Consider the following 19786-nt stretch of genomic DNA (forward strand, 5'->3'; position numbering starts at 1 on the left):
CCGTTGCAGTAGTCTAATCCTGGTAAGAGTTAGCAGAATAAGAGGAAGTGGTCTAGAGGGAGGTTGGCGACAACTTGAAAGGTGGAACAAACACAACAAAGGTACAGAAAAAGAAACTGAAATAATGGACTTTACAAATAGTGGGTGTGTTGATTATATAAAAATTTTAGAAAAATCAGTTAGGCTTAAGAATATTTTATAATTTATAAAAATATATTTTTTGAACCAGAAAACTCTACCAGTTAATATCTGATAGCTCAGAATATTCAATCAAATAATAGGCACTAGTGCAAGATTTATAGAACTACAGAAGTTAGTGAGATTGTCTTTGTACTGGGACTCAGAGTGTTGTTAATCATCTCTATCTCTGTCTCCCCTCTCTCTCCCCCCCACCCTGCCACATATATATCTTCTAATCACAAATTGGACATTCTTAGTTTCTGAAGAAGAGTGTATGTTTTTGGTTAAGAGTGGCCGTTGGTGTCAGATTATTTGGATTTGAATCTGTTTTGTCACTTCAGAGTATTTTGACCTTAGAAAGTTATTAACCTTTTTGAGCCTCAGTTTTCTCGTCTGTGTAACTTTTAAATTAATGATACCCCATAGGGTTGTTCTAAGTATTAAGTGAAATAACATGTTAAGTACTGCACACAGTATTTCCCACAATAAAACTCAAGAAGTAACTAGATTTTAATTATTGTTTCCTCAGAAATAAATAACAAGTGGTTTATTTTTTATAACTTAGAATGTGATTGAAGTTTTTTGTATTCTGTCTTTGTTTTATTGAGGAAGTTTTAAAATGTCAAATTAAACAAAATAATCTCCTTTGATGCAGATGATCTAATTCTTCCCTTACTTTTTCAGTTTTTATTAACTTTCTAATTTATGTATTGCACTAAGAGCTAGATCTAGACTAAATATCAGGAGGAAATCGAGAGGTGACACTTGCATACTGTGGTCATAACTAGAACTTTTGACTGACCAATAATTTCTTCTGCCCACTAAAGCTTTTACCATAGATGAAGTGAAAGGGAAAAGTTGTAGTATAATCTCATATTATGCTTTAAAAAAATGCCAGTGTTGTATAGTTTTCTGCTATGGGAAGTACTAAGGTTCTTGTCAATTTGATAAAGTTTTATGTAAAGTAGCTCAGAATTTATTTAAGCTTTTCTCTTGAATTGTTCCTTTTATAGGGAATAGAAAGATGAGGAATGTTAAAGTCCTTTGTTTAAAAAAATTATGTAGTTAGCTTGATTCGTATTAGTATACTGTGTGTGTAGTAGGTTAAGAAAAAGACTTAGGGCTAAGTTATTACAAATAAGATTTGTACTTATACATCTAAATATGGGTATTAAGAATGTAAATTCAGTTCCTTTATTCAGGAGCTGCTTATCTGCATTCATGTAATAGTACAATAAATTGTTATATTCAAAGAGTGGAGTGTTCATGTGATAATAACATTTTACTTAGCTGAAGATTCTGCCATCAAGGTCCTTTGTGGATGAATCTGTGTCTGTCTCTATTTTCCTTACTATACTTATTTTTTTCCCCTTGTCGCTGTTGCTTTGCGGATGTGTTGATTTTTTCCCTCACCTCTTTTATTATTCTCCTCTATGTCTGTAGGCGTGCTTGCTTTCTCAGTTTTTTCCCCTAACCTTCACCCTTTCCTTCCCCCCTCCAGCAAATTAAACAGGCCACAATAATTTAACTTTTATTTTTAAAGTTATACTCCACTTAATGGGTTTAAAAATACTTTCCATTGCTTAAAAATTTAAAAGGCGAATGTATACAACAGTTTATATATATTTTTAAATAATACAATTCAGTATAATTTCACTTTGTGATTGTATACCTCTTGTCTGAATTTATCTTGATTAAAAAGCCTCATAATCTCAGAGTCAACAGAGAACAATGTTGAGCTTTATTTTTTATTGTGAATTAAGAGCATCTTGTAGTACTTTCAGGGTCATTGTTTTGATGTGGAGTTGTTACTGTACAACCTTCAGGAACATGAAGGAAATTTGTCTGAACCTGTACCAAGTCTAGAATATACCTTGAAAGTTATCTGAATACTAATACCTACAAAATCTACACCAGATTCTTAAGGGGTACCAAGGACTAAGATATTAGTGTCAGTTTAGTTACTTCAGGTTTTTCTAATAAATAGATTTTTTTTTTTTTTGCGGTACGCGGGCCTCTCACTGCTGTGGCCTCTACAGTTGCAGAGCACAGGCTCCGGACGCGCAGGCTCAGCGGCCGTGGCTCACGGGCCCAGCCTTCCCGCGGCATGTGGGATCTTCCCGGACCGGGGCACGAACCCGCATCCCCTGCATCGGCAGGCGGACTCTCAACCACTGCGCCACCAGGGAAGCCCGATAAATTGAATTTGTAAATCTTAATAAATCATTTTTATTTGATTCCTTAGATATGTGTGCAGAATTTTGCCCATCCCCTCCACATCCTTTTTTTTAAAAAGTCTACTTGAGAGTCGGTGTAAAATAATGGTTCAGGACATGCTTGAATTTTTTTTTATTTTATTTTTTAAATTTATTTATTTATTTTTGGCTGCGTTGGGTCTTCGTTGCTGTGCATGGGCTTTCTCTAGTTGTGGCGAGTGGGGGCTGCTCTTCGTTGTGGTGCGCGGGTTCTCATTGTGGTGGCTTCTCTTGTTGCAGAGCATGGGCTCTAGGCGCGTGGGCTTCAGTAGCTGTGGCACTTGGACTCAGTAGTTGTGGCGCGCAGACTCTAGAGCGCAGGCTCAGTAGTTGTGGCACAAGGGCTTAGTTGCTCTGCAGCATGTGGGATCTTCCTGGACCAGGGCTCGAACCTGTGTCCGCTGCATTGGCAGGCGGATTCTTAACCAGTGCGCCACCAGGGAAGTCCCTCCTCCTCATTGTCATCCTCTTTCTCCTCTTCACTGTTGTGGATGATTACCTTGTGCATTAGGATGCTGTGTAGGATGCACACAGCAAAATCCTTAGCCTCTGTGATACCTACCCCCCCATTTTGATAACCAAAAATGTCTCCATACATTGCTGAGTGTTTCCTGGGGGAATAATTGCCCTTGGCTGAGAACCACTGCAGTAAAGATAGTGCCTTTTCTGCACTTTATCTTTTTTTGCTTTATAACGAATTTAATCAGTTATACATATACATATGTTTCCATATCCCCTCCCTTTTGCGTCTCCCTCCCACCCTCCCTATCCCACCCCTCCAGGCGGTCACAAAGCACCAAGCTGATCTCCCTGTGCTATGCGGCTGCTTCCCACTAGCTATCTACCTTACGTTTGGTAGTGTATATATGTCCATGCCGCTCTTTCACTTTGTCACAGCTTACCCTTCCCCCTCCCCATATCCTCAAGTCCATTCTCTAGTAGGTCTGTCTTTATTCCTGTCTTACCCCTATGTTCTTCAGGACATTTTTTTTTCTTAAATTCCATATATATGTGTTAGCATACAGTATTTGTCTTTCTCTTTCTGACTTACTTCACTTTGTATGACAGACTCTAGGTCTATCCACCTCATTACAAATAGCTCAATTTCATTTCTTTTTATGGCTGAGTAATATTCCATTGTATATATGTGCCACATCTTCTTTATCCATTCATCCGATGATGGACACTTAGGTTGTTTCCATCTCCGGGCTATTGTAAATAGGGCTGCTATGAACATTTTGGTACATGACTCTTTTTGAATTATGGTTTTCTCAGGGTATATGCCCAGTAGTGGGATTGCTGGGTCATATGGTAGTTCTATTTGTAGTTTTTTAAGGAACCTCCATACCGTTCTCCATAGCGGCTGTACCAATTCACATTCCCACCAGCAGTGCAAGAGTCTTCCCCTTTCTCCACACCCTCTCCAGCATTTATTGTTTCTAGATTTTTTGATGATGGCCATTCTGACTGGTGTGAGATGATATCTCATTGTAGTTTTGATTTGCATTTCTCTAATGAGTAAAGATGTTGAGCATCCTTTCATGTGTTTGTTGGCAGTCTGTATATCTTCTGTGGAGAAATGTCTATTCAGGTCTTCTGCCCATTTTTGGATTGGGTTGTTTGTTTTTTTGTTATTGAGCTGCATGAGCTGTTTATAAATTTTGGAGATTAATCCTTTGTCAGTTGCTTCATTTGCAAATATTTTCTCCCATTCTGAGGGTTGTCTTTTGGTCTTGTTTATGGTTTCCTTTGCTGTGCAAAAGCTTTTAAGTTTCATTAGGTCCCATGTGTTTATTTTTGTCTTTATTTCCATTTCTCTAGGAGGTGGGTCAAAAAGGATCTTGCTGTGATTTATGTCATAGAGTGTTCTGCCTATGTTTTCCTCTAAGAGTTTGATAGTGTCTGGCCTTACATTTAGTTCTTTAATCCATTTTGAGCTTATTTTTGTGTATGGTGTTAGGGAGTGATCGAATCTCATACTTTTACATGTCCCTATCCAGTTTTCCCAGCACCACTTATTGAAGAGACTGTCCTTTCTCCACTGTACATTCCTGCCTCCTTTATCAAAGATAAGGTGACCATATGTCCGTGTGTTTAACTCTGGGCTTTCTATCCTGTTCCATTGATCTATCTTTCTGTTTTTGTGCCAGTACCATACTGTCTTGATTACTGTAGCTTTCTAGTATAGTCTGAAGTCAGGGAGCCTGATTCCTCCAGCTCCATTTTTCGTTCTCAAGATTGCTTTGGCTATTCGGGGTCTTTTGTGTTTCCATACAAATTGTGAAATTTTTTGTTCTAGTTCTGTGAAAAATGCCAGTGGTAGCTTGATAGGGATTGCATTGAATCTGTAGATTGCTTTGGGTAGTAGAGTCATTTTCACAATGTTGATTCTTCCAATCCAAGAACATGGTACATCTCTCCATCTATTTGTATCATCTTTAATTTCTTTCATCAGTGTCTTATAATTTTCTGCATACAGGTCTTTTGTCTCTTTAGGTAGGTTTATTCCTAGATATTTTATTCTTTTTGTTGCAGTGGTAAATGGGAGTGTTTCCTTGATTTCACTTTCAGATTTTTCATCATTAGTATATAGGAATGCCAGAGATTTCTGTGCATTAATTTTGTATCCTGCAACTTTACCAAATTCATTGATTAACTCTAGTAGTTTTCTGGTAGCATCTTTAGGATTCTCTATGTATAGTATCATGTCATCTGCAAACAGTGACAGCTTTACTTCTTCTTTTCCGATTTGGATTCCTTTTATTTCCTTTTCTTCTCTGATTGCTGTGGCTAAAACTTCCAAAACTAGGTTGAATAAGAGTGTTGAGAGTGGGCAACCTTGTCTTGTTCCTGATCTTAGTGGAAATGGTTTCAGTTTTTCACCATTGAGGACGATGCTGGCTGTGGGTTTGTCATATATGGCCTTTATTATGTTGAGGAAAGTTCCCTCTAAGCCTACTTTCTGCAGGGTTTTTATCATAAATGGGTGTTGAATTTTGTCGAAAGCTTTCTCTGCATCTATTGAGATGATCATCTGGTTTTTCTCCTTCAATTTGTTAATATGGTGTATCACGTTGATTGATTTGCGTATATTGAAGAATCCTTGCATTCCTGGAATAAACCCCACTTGATCATGGTGTATGATCCTTTTAATGTGCTGTTGGATTCTGTTTGCTAGTATTTTGTTGAGGATTTTTGCATCTATGTTCATCAGTGATATTGGCCTGTAGTTTTCTTTCTTTGTGACATCCTTGTCTGGTTTTGGTATCAAGGTGATGGTGGCCTCGTAGAATGAGTTTGGGAGTGTTCCTCCCTCTGCTATATTTTGGAAGAGTTTCAGAAGGATAGGTGTTAGCTCTTCTCTAAATGCTTGATAGAATTCGCCTGTGAAGCCATCTGGTCCTGGGCTTTTGTTTGTTGGAAGATTTTTCATCACAGTTTCAATTTCAGTGCTTGTGATTGGTCTGTTCATAATTTCTATTTCTTCCTGATTCAGTCTTGGCAGGTTGTGCATTTCTAAGAATTTGTCCATTTCTTCCAGGTTGTCCATTTTATTGGCATAGAGTTGCTTATAGTAATCTCTCATGACCTTTTGTATTTCTGCAGTGTCAGTTGTTACTTCTCCTTTTTCATTTCTAATTCTATTGATTTGAGTCTTCTCCCTTTTTTTTCTTGATGAGTCTGGCTAATGGTTTATCAATTTTGTTTATCTTCTCAAAGCACCAGCTTTTAGTTTTATTGATCTTTGCTATCGTTTCCTTCATTTCTTTTTCATTTATTTCTGATCTGATTCTTATGATTTCTTTCCTTCTGCTAACTTTGGGATGTTTTTGTTCTTCTTTCTCTAATTGCTTTAGGTGCAAGGTTAGGTTGTTTATTCGAGATGTTTCCTGTTTCTTAAGGTGGGATTGTATTGCTATAGACTTCCCTCTTAGAACTGCTTTTGCTGCATCCCATAGGTTTTGGGTCGTCGTGTCTCCATTGTCATTTGTTTCTAGGTATTTTTAAATTTCCTCTTTGATTTCTTCAGTGATCACTTCGTTATTAAGTAGTGTATTGTTTAGCCTCCATGTGTTTGTATTTTTTACAGCTCTTTTCCTGTAATTGATGTCTAGTCTCATAGCATTGTGGTCTGAAAAGATACTTGATACAATTTCAATTTTCTTAAATTTACCAAGGCTTGATTTGTGACCCAATCTATGATCTATCCTGGAGAATGTTCCATGAGCACTTGAGAAAAATGTGTATTCTGTTGTTTTTGGATGGAATGTCCTATAAATATCAATTAAGTCCATCTTGTTTAATGTATCATTTAAAACTTGTGTTTCCTTATTTATTTTCATTTTGGATGATCTGTCCATTGGTGAAAGTGGGGTGTTAAAGTCCCCTACTATGAGTGTGTTACTGTCGATTTCTCCTTTTATGGCTGTTAGTATTTGCCTTATGTATTGAGGTGCTCCTATGTTGGGTGCATAAATGTTTACAATTGTTATATCTTCTTCTTGGATCGATCCCTTGATCATTATGTAGTGTCCTTCTTTGTCTTTTCTAGTAGTCTTTATTTTAAAGTCTATTTTGTCTGATATGAGAATTGCTACTCCAGCTTTCTTTTGGTTTCCATTTGCATGGAATATCTTTTTCCATCCCCTTACTTTCAGTCTGTATGTGTCTCTAGGTCTGAAGTGGGTCTCTTGTAGACAGCATATATATGGGTCTTGTTTTTGTATCCATTCAGCCAATCTGTATCTTTTGGTGGGAGCATTTAGTCCATTTACATTTAAGGTAATTATCGATATGTATGTTCCTATTCCCATTTTCTTAATTGTTTTGGGTTCGTTATTGTAGGTCTTTTCCTTCTGTTGTGTTTCTTGCCTAGAGAAGTTCCTTTAGCATTTGTTGTAAAGCTGGTTTGGTGGTGCTGAACTCTCTCAGCTTTTGCTTGTCTGTAAAGGTTTTAATTTCTCCATCAAATCTGAATGAGATCCTTGCTGGGTAGAGTAATCTTGGTTGCAGGTTTTTCTCCTTCATCACTTTAAATATGTCCTGCCACTCCCTTCTGGCTTGTAGAGTTTCTGCTGAGAGATCAGCTGTTATCCTGATGGGGATTCCCTTGTGTGTTATTTGTTGTTTTTGCCTTGCTGCTTTTAATATGATTTCTTTGTGTTTAATTTTTGACAGTTTGATTAATATGTGTTTTGGCGTATTTCTCCTTGGATTTATTCTGTATGGGACTCTCTGTGCCTCCTGGACTTGATTAACTATTTCCTTTCCCATATTAGGGAAGTTTTCAACTATAATCTCTTCAAATATTTTCTCAGTCCCTTTCTTTTTCTCTTCTTCTTCTGGAACCCCTATAATTCGAATGTTGGTGCGTTTAATGTTGTCCCAGAGGTCTCTGAGACTGTCCTCTGTTCTTTTCATTCTTTTTTCTTTACTTTGCTCTGCCGCAGTTATTTCCACTATTTTATCTTCCACCTCACTTATCCGTTCTTCTGCCTCAGTTATTCTGCTATTGATCCCATCTAGAGTATTTTTTATTTCATGTATTGTGTTTTTAATCGATGCTTGATTCATCTTTAGTTCTTCTAGGTCCTTGTTAACTGTTTCTTGCATTTTGTCTATTCTATTTCCAAGATTTTGGATCTGGGAAATAGAATCTTGGATCATCTTTACCATCATTATTCTGAATTCTTTTTCAGGTAGACTGCCTATTACCTCTTCATTTGTTAGATCTGGTGGGTTTTTATCTTGCTCCTTCTCCTGCTGTGTGTTTTTCTGTCTTCTCATTTTGCTTATGTTACTGTGTTTGGGGTCTCCTTTTTGCAGGCTGCAGGTTCGTAGTTCCCGTTGTTTTTGGTGTCTGTCCCCAGTGGCTAAGGTTGGTTTAGTGGGTTGTGTAGGCTTCCTGGTGGAGGGAACTAGTGCCTGTGTTCTGGTGGATGAGGCTGGATCTTGTCTTTCTGGTGGGCAGGTCCACGTCTGGTGGTGTGTTTTGGGGTGTCTGCAGACTTTTTATGATTTTAGGCCACCTCTCTGCTAATGGGTGGCGTTGTGTTCCTGTCTTGCTAGTTGTTTGGCTTAGGGTGTCCAGCACTGTAGCTTGCTGGTCGTTGAGTGAAGCTGGGTGCTGGTGTTGAGATGGAGATCTCTGGAAGATTTTCGTCGTTTGATATTATGTGGAGCTGGGAGGTCTCTTGTGGACCAGTGTCCTGAAGTTGGCTCTCCCACCTCAGAGGCACAGCACTGACTCCTGGCTCCTCAATTTGGGATGATGTGTTGTCTTTTCATGTATTCCACAGATGCAGGGTACATCAAGTTGATTGTGGAGCTTTAATCCGCTGCTTCTGAGGCTGCTGGGAGAGGTTTCCCTTTCTCTTCTTTGTTCTCACAGCTCCTGGGTCTCAGCTTTGGATTTGGCCCCGCCTCTGCGTGTAGGTCGCCGGAGGGCGTCTGTTCTTCGCTCAGACAGGACAGGGTTAAAGGAGCAGCCTCTTCGGGGACTCTGGCTCGCTCAGGCTGGGCGGGAGGGAGGGGCACGGAGTGCGGGGCTAGCCTGCAGCGGCAGAGGTCGGCGTGACGTTGCACCAGCCCGAGGCGCGCTGTGCGTTCTCCCAGGGAAGCCGCCCCTGGATCCCGGGACCCCGGCAGTGGCGGGCTGCACAGGCTCCCGGAAGGGCGGTGTGGGCAGTGACCTGCGCTCGCACACAGGCTTCTTGGCGGCGGCACCAGCAGCCCCAGCGTCCCACGCCCGTCACTGGGCTCCGCGCTTTCAGTCGCGACTCGCGCCCGTCTGTGGAGCCCCTTTAAGCAGCGCTCTTAATCCCCTCTCCTCGCGCACCAGGAAACCAAGAGGGAAGAAAAAGTCTCTTGCCTCTTCGGCAGCTCCAGAGTTTTCCCGGACTCCCTGCCGGCTAGCTGTGGCACATTAGCCCCCTTCAGGCTGAGTTCTCGCCGCCAGCCCCAGTCCTCTCCCTGCGCTCTGACCGAAGCCCGAGCCTCAGCTTCCAGCGCTGCGCGCCCCGGCGGGCGAACAGACAAGCCTCTCGGGCTGGTGAGTGCCGCTCGGCACCGATCCTCTGTGTGGGGATCTCTTCGCTTTGCCCTACCCAGGTATGTGGGGAGTTTTTTGCCTTTTGGGAGGTCTGGGGTCTTCTGCCAGCGTTCAGTAGGTGTTCTGTAGCAGTTGTTCCACGTGTAGCTGTATTTCTGGTGTATCCGTGGGGAGGAAGGTGATCTCCGCGTCTTACTCTTCCGCCATCTTGATAGTTACTCTGCACTTTATCTTTTTAGATACTTATTTCTAGAATTGTTTTTATCTCGAATCTGTTTTGTTCCATTGATCTGTGTGTCTGGACTTTAGCCTCTTTTGCTTATTTATTTTACTTCTCTTTATTGTTTAGTAAGTAGTAATTTAAAAAACAGCTTTACTGACATGTAATTTATATACCATACATGAATACAGTTCAGTGGCTCTTAGTATGTTCACAGAGTTGTGCATCTGTTGCCACAGTAAGTTGTAGAACTCATTACCCTCAAACAGAAAAACCCTTACCCTTTAGCTGTCACTCCCAAATATTCCCTGTCTGTCTCTATGGATTTGCCTCTTACAGACACTTTATATAAATGGAATCATACAGTGTGTGGTCTTTGTGACTGGCTTCTTGCACTTAACATGTTTTCAAGTTTCATACATATTGTAGCATGCATCAGTATTTAAAATTTCTTTTTATTGCCTAGTAATCCATTGTATAGAAACACCACATTTTGTGTATTCTTTCATTCATTGATGGATATTGGGTTATTTTCACTTTTGGGCTATTATCAATAATGCTGCTATGAACACTTGTGTACACGTTTTTGTATGGACATGTTTTCATTTCTCTAGGGTATATACTAAGAATGGAACTGCTGAATCATATGGTAACTCTATGTTTAACCTTTTGAGGAACTGTAAATTGTTTTCAGAAGTACTGCACCATTTTAATTCCCACCAGCAATATAGGAGGCTTCTAATTTCTCTGCATCCTCAAGAATATTTGTTACAATCTGTCTTTTTGATTATAGCCATCTGGTGGGTGAGAAGTGATATCTTGTAGTGTATTTGATTTGCATTTTCCTAATGTCTAATAATGTTGAACATTGTTTCATATGCTTTTTATGACCACTTATTATCTTTGGAGAAATGTGTACTCAAATCTTGTGCTCATTTAAAAATTAGATTATTTATTTCATAGTTTTTATTTATTTAATTTATTTTTATATATATTCTTTTGGCTGCGTTGGGTCTTCGTTGCTGTGCGCAGGCTTTCTCTCTTTGCAGCGAGCGGGGGCTACTCTTCATTGTGGTTCACGGGTTTCTCATCGTGGTGGCTTCTTTTGTTGCGGAACATGGGCTCTAGGCACGTGGGCTTCTGTAATTGCAGCACACGGGCTCAGTAGTTGTGGTGCGCAGGCTCAGTAGTTGTGACGCACAGGCTTAGCTGCTTTGCAGCATGTGGGATCCTCCCGTACCAGGGATCGAACCTGTGTTCCCTGCGTTGGCAGGTGGACTCCCAACCACTGCGCCACCAGGGAAGTCCCTCTTAGTTTTAACAGTTCTTTGTATATTCCAGGTAGAAGTTCATTATTAGGTATATGATTTACAAATATTTTTTCTCATTCTTTGGGTTGGCTTTTCATTTTCTTGAGGGTATCATTTGCAGCACAGCATTTAAAAATTTTGACATAGTCCAATTTATTTTTCTTTTGTTGACTGTGCTTTTTGTGTCAAAAGATATTTAAATTTTGTAATACATTTTCTCTAATTAGCTTCAGGAAATGGTATCAAGGATCACATAAACAAGACAAACTAAATACATAAAAATAGAGCTGAAATTAAGCCATTATAGTTTTCCCCAACTTGAATTTTGAAAAAATATTTTTTTTCTTAAATTTTATTATCATATTTAGGTGTGTGTGTGATGATAGAAGACTTTACTGAGAATTTGAGGGTGATGAGGCATTTGGTTTACATTGTAGCAGTGCTAGGTAATTAAAAACCACTCTGCTCAGTAGTGGAGTAGCTAGCTACAGTAACCTAAAATTTTGCAGTGTTCCAGTCCTCAGTTGCCATGCTTTGAGTGTTTTAACGGTTAACCGCACTCAATAGAGGAGGAGGAATCCTCCAAAAGCAGAGACTATTTATTTCTAGTCCTGCCCTCTCTGTCTGTAATAATCTGTTTACCTTCTCCTGAATTCCTGGCTCTATTATTTCATGATTATTGGTGTGCTTATCCATTATTTTTTCTCCCGGCACATTCTGAGTCTCTGGGTCTTGACGTTGCAGATCCCTAACTAGGCCAGCTTATTCTTTCAGCAACACTACATGTCCAGGAATCATAGCTCAGTCATGATGTTCTTGAGGATCATCTCTGATTATGGTCCCGCTGCCTCCTCATAGTCACTTGCAGCAATGTGTCTGCTCTCATCATCTCCACCTTCTTTTATACTTATTAACGTTTTAAAAATTTTATTTACTACCTAATTAAACTTTGACAATATACAAATACATATCTGTTTTTTAAGATTTTCCAGTTCATTTTAAAGGTTATGTGTGTTAAGCTATTCCCTCGTTATTACCATAATTTGACCAATTGTTTTGTCTTGCTTTCTTAAACAGGATGTTAGTTTCATGTTTTTCACTTGCTGAAGTACAGATTTTATGACAGCCTTTATGATCATTGCTTGATAGAAATAAACATCCATAATAGTGTATTCACTTAAACATTTTAAATGACTGTTAATTGAATGTAAATAAAATGAGTTAAGGATATGGTGTATCTTTTGTAGGAAAAGTGGTATGTGTAATCTAAAAAGAATAAAGTATTATTTGCAGTATATATTTTTAAAAAAGTTCATGCTGCTTGAAAAGTAAACCAGTGCGGAAGTGTATTTAGTAAGAAGTGAAAGTATTTGCTTTTTCTGTTTTAAAAGCAGTCTGGGTACATACTTCTATACCTTTCTTTATATTTAATACACATGAGAGAAAATTTTCATTAAGTTAAAAAAATTACTCTTAAAAGTGGTGCTGTAAATTATCTTTTCCCACTTTTATAAGTTTCTCAAGTGTTTATCTAATTTTTCCAGTAGTGTTTATTGTTACACTTTATACTCCTGTCTTCTCCCCTTCCCTCTGCCATACAGATAGGTGCTTACGGAATTGATTTGACACAGAAACAAAGGGCAAGTGAAATTGAAGTATTAAGATGCCAATTAATGATAAGAAAGGAAGGTAATCTGGTGAAGATTATCACTAGGAAAAAATATTGATGTGTATATCACATTGATTTAGATGATTACTGAGAAGATCTGTGGATTTGATATATACTTACTCAGAGTATACTGGATGTGCCAGATGTTATACTTGTCAACAGGAATACATCAATGAATACAGCATATACATTTTATGATCTCATGAGACTTAGGTATATGGTATATACAGGAAAATAAATAGACAATTCCATCGTAATGTGATAAATGAAGATATTGGCAAGAGAGTGGTTGAAATGGTGAACCGTGGAGTCCAGTCTAGATAGGGAAGTGAATGCAGAAGTGGGCTAAGTAAGGAGAAAGTAGAATTAAGTGTCTGCAATTCTGAATGATAATGAAAAATAGATGCAGTAGGTTTAACTAATTTAGAACTGGAAGATTGTGATCGGAGAGTAAGATAGTTAATTTTCACATTTCCCATTCAGAGAAGACAGGGTGATGAAGTCTGGAATGTGGTCTTAAAGTGGCTAAATGGACTTGCAGTGAATGTTGGTGGAGGTGAAATGCTTATGATATTAAAAGTAGAGTGTTGGGAGTTCCCTGGTGGTCTAGTGGTTAGGATTGGGTGCTTTCGCTGCTGTGGCCCGGGTTCAGTCCCTTGTTGGGGAACTGAGATCCCACAAGCTGCACGGCATGGCCAAAAAAAAAAAAAAGAAAGAAAAAGAATGTTGGGTGGATGCATGTTGAAATAATTCAAGGTTATGTAGTACTTAGGACAGAAGCATGTCAAGAGTTTTGAGTGAATGATTAGGAGTGCCTTGGGGATCAGTGGTTTGCGCCTGTGACTGCATATTGGAATCACCTAGGGAACTTTACAAACTACTAATGTGCTTACCCTAACCTTGCTGCACGTTGGAAATTCTAATGGCTTGCTCCCATCCTCAGCTATTCAGATTTAATTTGTATGGGGTGTAACCTGGGCAGTGGGGCTTTAAAATGCCCCTGGGAATTCTTTTTTTTTTTTTTTTTTGCGGTACGCGGGCCTCTCACTGTTGCGGCCTCTCCCGTTGCGGGGCACAGGCTCCGGACGCGCAGGCTCAGCGGCCATGGCTCACGGGCCCAGCCGCTCCGCGGCATATGGGATCCTCCCAGACCGGGGCACGAACCCGTATCCCCTGCATCGGCAGGCGGACTCCCAACCACTGCGCCACCAGGGAGGCCCGCCCCTGGGAATTCTAATGTGCAGCAATTGCACAGTGGCAGGGTTTTGTTTTTTTGTTTTTTGTTTTTTTACGGGAAGCTGGCTGGGAGTTACGGTTAGGAACATGACCCTGCATCATGAAGTTGGAGTACATGATAAATGAAAGAATAAGCAACCTTTGCGAGTGAGGCAGGAGAAGCAGCTTTTACTTAAAGCAAACAGTGAAATCGTTGATGATATAGATCCATTTATTTTTACCCTAGAGCAGAGTAAACCTAGAGGGAGGTTTTGGGAGGAAGGTAAGCAGTGGGAGGTTGGATAAAGGAGGAAAAAACAAGAACAGTACAGTGGTTAGAGTACAGGAGAGGACTGATAACTGTAATAAATTTATCTTTTGGTAGTGACCAAAGATAACAGGGCATAGTGGGTTCACAATTAGTCTGGAAAATACATTCTGCAGTCCCATGGTGGATGAAAGTTGGGAATTGGGTGAGTGGCTCTCAGGAGTCAGTTTAAGACCTGGGGTTGAACTTAATAGGAAGTCCTAGCTTTGTATTCTTCTCTTTGTTAAGGGGTTTGGATTGGTTGCATAAGATCCATGGAGAGGCCCAGAGTTTCATGCTGCTGTTCCACAGGCTCCTAGGTGAGTGGTTAGGGGCCTGGTCTCTTTTGTCCTGACACTGGCAGGAGGAGGCTCTGGAGTGTCAAGGCTTGGTTAGGTCTGCAGAGCATAGCTCTGCTCACTCCAGCGTGCTTGCTTGTGTGAGTTTGACACTTTGCTGTACCTAACAATGGCAAAGCCTTTGCTATTTCTTTACTTTTATACTTGATGCTTTTCAGGAACAATTTTAATTGCCCAATTCCAGATTTTTTTCAACATTGAAGAAATGGTATAGACTTAGAAACAGTGAAAAGGGACCTTGTATATTATCTATGCAAACTTCCCTTATTTATACGTTAGAATTTTATGCATAGAGAATTGAAGTCAGTTTCACAAAGAAACCGTTCAGCCTAAAGTATAAACTATATATGAGACTAGAAATTTATAATTGTTACACTGATTCAAATTTGTTGTCAGAATAAATGGGTTTACTGCAACTCATTTGATTAATTTGACATGTAACTTGATTTTTTTTGCATTGTTAAACTTGGAAGATGAGAACATCAGATATCACTGTCAATGGAGTGCAGAAAATTTATATTTCTTTTAAATTAAAGAAAGCGTTTTAAAGTATAATACTTGCAGAGTTCAAGAGCCACCCTAGTTATGCAAATGAACTGTGGAATTACTTTTGAATGAAGAGTTCATTCAAAAACATTATCAAAAATTTTTAATACATTTTTTGTCAGAATAGGGTAAGTAGTAAATTTGGTAATAGCCTGATGTAGAAATAAGGAAATTATATGCTTAGTGGAAAATATACTTTTGCATAATTACAGTATATCATGTCAACTAGTAATTAAAACCCATATGCCCTTACTGAGCAAAATGTATGTCCATGATTAAAGCTTTTGTACTTTTTTAAATTAGATGATTTTGTATACAGTGACTTTATTTCACATGTGTTTGAGTTATGAAAGTAAAAGTAACTTTTTGAGGTTGTGACACCAAGCATATGATACCTATGATGGGTCATAGGGATTTAGGTTACATCAAAAGGATGCTTTTAATGCTGGGTTGTGACATGTATTGTTTTATATGTATCTTCTGTATTCATAGTTTTCAGATGTGCTTATTAGCAAGATGAAAACTGAGGAGCAATTATGCTAAATGGTGCTTGTTTTCCTTTTCTCTTTTTGGATTGCATTCATTGATTTACCTATGTTTAGGTGGGTATGAATGGTTCTCATTTTTCTAAAAGTCAGTTGATATTTTTTTTTTTTTTTTTTGCTGTACGCGGGCCTCTCACTGCTGTGGCCTCTCCCGTTGCGGAGCACAGGCTCCGGACACACAGGCTCCGCGGCCATGGCTCGCGGGCCCAGCCGCTCCGCGGCATGTGGGATCTTCCGGGATAGGGGCACGAACCCGTGTCCCCTGCATCGGCAGGCGGACTCTCAACCACTGCGCCACCAGGGAAGCCCGTCAGTTGATATTTATTAAAAAAACTCTGCACAGCTAGTCAGTTTTCTCAGTCATTTGTGGGGACATTTCATAGTTTAGTTTTGCCAATACAGATTTAGACTATTCATAGATAGGAATGTTAATAAGATTTTTCTTTGGCTGTGGCAGCTGACATCATTTGGCTTAAATTTTCTAGGCCAAAATTATTTCTGCTATACTGTATGGTGGTAAAATCTGATAACTCAGCTCAACATTTATTACGTTAGAGTATATCCAAAGCTGCTTCCTGAGGAAAATTTTGGCTTGCTATGTGGCTTTAGTCTGCTAACTTGTAGAAGTAGCGTCGTGAGAACACTAGCTAAGCTCTTTAGTTTTTATGGTTTACCTTATTTTTAGGTGTATATAGATTAACTCTAAATCGAAATATAGACTACCCACATTCAGTGACCGCAGATTATATGACTCTCAGCACCTCTCAAAGCCTCAAAGAATTGATATTAGGGGAAAATGCCTAAGAGTTATTTAATCCAGTCTTTCTTTTAGATTCTCAAATTTCATCTATTTATTTGTTTATTTATAATTGTGGTTAGATTCTCTAATTTGTATCCTTGGATATAGCTTGACTACTAGAAAATTACAATCTTAGAACACGTTAGATTTACTTCTTGCAGAGTTGCCTTCATTGATGTGCCTTTTAATGTTTATGTCCGCTTTATTTAAAGTCATTAGGAGAAGCAATTTTGTTAAACTTTCTAATGACTTTCCTGTAAAACTTGCTGAGAACATTAACCAGTACTTCATGCTTTGTTTTTCAGATATATTCCTATATGATACAATTCTTTAAAAATTCAGAGCTGCAGATACAGAGCACCAGTTAATGAGAGGAAGTTTGGATATCATCTGTTCCCAACACATTTACAGATGAAGAAATTGAGGCTCAGAGAGGTCAGCTATAAGCGGCTGGCCTAGAACCTGGGTGTAGAAATTGTGTCTTCTAACAACTGACCCAGTTTTTTTTTTAAGTTTTCAAAACATTGAGGTGAAATTGAAATTGACATAACATAAAGTTACCATTTTAAAGTGAACAATTTATTGGCATTTAGTACAATCACAAAGTTGTGTAGCCACCACCTCTATCTAGTTTCAGAACATTTTCATCACCCCGAATTACACTTGCTCCCCATTTTACTCTCCTCCCAGCCGTTGACAGCCACCATTCTGCATTCTGTCTCTATGGATTTATCTTTTCTGGGTATTTCATATAAATGGAATCATACAGTATTTGACCATTTGTGCCTGGCTTCTTTCACTTAGCATAATGTGCTATCCATATTGTAGCATATATCAGTACTGCCTCATTCCTTTTTATGATTGTATAATAAATACTCTATTGTAAGTAGAGACCACAATTTGTTTATCCATTCATTCATTAGTGGACATTTGGGCTGTTTTCATCTTTTGGCTATTGTGAATAGTGCTGCTGTGAACATGTATGTATATGTATTTGTTTGAGTTTTTAGTCTTTTTGGATATATACCTAGGAGTGAAATTTCTTGGTCATATGGTAATTGTATGTTTAAATTTTTGAGTAACTGTCAAACCATTTTACACGGTGGCTGTACCATTTTACATATCCCCAGTTTTGTTTGTTTATTTGTTTCCATTCTACTCTCCTATGTAAGATCATGGTGACTTGAAAAAGAAAATGAGCCAAAGATCAGTTTTTTGTTGCTGTTTTTTTAGGATATCAACTCTTATTTAGTACATTTTATACAGTAGATTTTTCAAACGGGTTTGTTTATCTTTGTTCCAGTGGTTTATTTGTTTATTGAATATCATTTTGCTTTGTTCATTTCATTCAAACTGAAGTGAAGTTGTGCTCCTTCATTTCTTTTCTCTCACTATATTTATGTTCATAGAACCCAGAGAATGGTTTTAGAGGTCTAAGTAAATGTAAATCTCCTTACTATGCAAGACAAAATGAAAATAATGCAAAATAAAAAATAGGGAAGAACAGTAACACAAATAGTCTTGGGAACCTTCAAGAAGTTATTTATAGGTTTTAACTGACTTTAGTGCAGGTCACATTTCTTTGTCTTCTACTTTTGTGAAGGGTTTGGGAATTGTTTTCTGAGTCTCTTTACATTTGGGGGCCATCCTATCACTGTAACATCTTTATGAAAATAGTGCCTTGTATTATACTTGATAAATGGATACTGTAGAAAATTTAAAGTAAATGGCTTAAGATAGGTTAAATAGTCACCAGATATCTGAGGTTTTTTAGATAAGGCTAATTTTGATTTAGTTTGGACTAAATAGTGACCTTCTGACATTATTGAAGTCTGCCTATTTCTTTCAATATTTCATTTTTTAATTTGTTTTTTTTTTATCATAAAATGACCCTCACTAAATTATGTTTGCCAAGAAAGAAAAAAATGTTAAGAAGCTAATGTCAGCTCTGGAAGATCTAATTGAGTTTTTCTGTTAACAGATAAAACAGTATAAACTTACATCTGTAGTACTGAGGAAAGAATCAGGTCATTATTTTTATTTCTTTAGTTTTAGAAGATACAGACTTATTAAAAGGTACATAGAATGCATTTAGCTTTTTGAAAAGTATTAGGTATGATAGACTTTTTTTTTTTAAGGCTGTAAGGCACAGAGGAATTCTGGAATAATCCCTTAGTCGACAAGAATTTTATTATAAGGTAGTGGTGAAATCAGTGAAAGAAAAGCCTTATTAGATAGCCAGACTTCACAATACAACAGAAGCGGCTGCCTTGCATGGTTTCAGATAGATTTAGATGTAGACTGGAGTTATGGATACAACACATATCTGGCCACCAGAAGGTCATGTACAATATATATAATACAGATCTAGCTACGTGGGTAACCTGTGACACTCCTAGCATTAGGCTTTTGTAAGTGCCTGTGCTGGTGCTGTGCCATCCTGACTGACTCTGTTACTGCCTCACTGCTGCTTTTATTCCCATCACCATCAACTGACAGTCCCAAGAGAAGACATTATTGGCCAGATCAGAGTCACCATTTACTCTGGGTTACCTATATTATTTGATAGAGCTATTCTGTCAGGCTGTCTAACAGACCAGTAAACCAGCCTTAGAAATCCACCGTTGTAACTGTGGCCCAGTGTGGTGGGGGTCATTCTTATAATTCAGAGCATGGTGGTCTGTACTTAAGGAGTCCCTCAGAAGATGGTTTAAACCATAGTAGGTAGGCATTTTTAAGAAGTCCAAGAAGGGAGGCAGTGTAATAGATGAGTATTTTGTCCTGAATGGCAGTTTCATATTTTCACATAGATACTACATTTTTTTCAGGTACTGCTTTTTGGATTTCTGGTAGCCTTAGTGATGATCTCAATAGAAAAATAATTTATTACATATAATCCAGTTAAGGGTTTTAGGAAAGAGCCCTTTTATACTCCAAGTTTACATTCTTCTTGCAGTTACAGAAATTCATGAAAGACTTCCAGAGTTGCTTTGAGTATATCTTTGAATTTGTTGTATATACACATACACACACCCTTCACACTATCATCTCAAGTTAATTTTTAAGCCATTTAAGTATATATAAGAAGTCTATAATCCAGTTCCTTTTAGAAGTGTGTAAACAAAGGTTGAGAGACATTTTGATTGCTCAGGTTCACATGATCTTTGAGCAGAGCTAGGAGTAGAAACCAGCTAGGATTAGAATTCCTAACTACTTTTTTTTTTTTTTTTTTTTTTTGCGGTATGCAGGCCTCTCACTGTTGTGGCCTCTCCCGTTGCGGAGCACAGGCTCCAGACGCGCAGGCTCAGCCGCCATGGCGCACGGGCCTAG

At 38.6% G+C, this 19786-nt stretch overlaps 1 protein-coding gene across 5 annotated transcripts in view; it reads left to right on the forward strand.

Annotated features, from left to right (window-relative positions):
• SNX13 (sorting nexin 13) overlaps positions 1–19786 on the forward strand; it is a 149294-nt gene that overhangs the window by 9223 nt on the left and 120285 nt on the right. For 2 of the 5 annotated variants that reach the window (XM_081243603.1, XM_081243606.1), the window contains exon 2: positions 16762–16891. The exons of 1 other annotated variant lie outside the window; for it this stretch is intronic. In XM_081243603.1, the coding sequence (XP_081099729.1) occupies positions 16868–16891 (24 nt within the window). In that variant the 5' untranslated portion in view covers positions 16762–16867. Of the gene's footprint in view, positions 1–13078; positions 14184–14456; positions 14528–15699; positions 15715–16761; positions 16892–19786 lie in introns of those variants that run through there. 2 more of the 5 variants (XM_081243604.1, XM_081243605.1) reach the window with 2 other exon arrangements.

This window comes from Mesoplodon bidens (assembly GCF_964165515.1).
Source record: "Mesoplodon bidens genome assembly, chromosome: 9".
NCBI lineage: Eukaryota > Metazoa > Chordata > Mammalia > Artiodactyla > Ziphiidae > Mesoplodon > Mesoplodon bidens.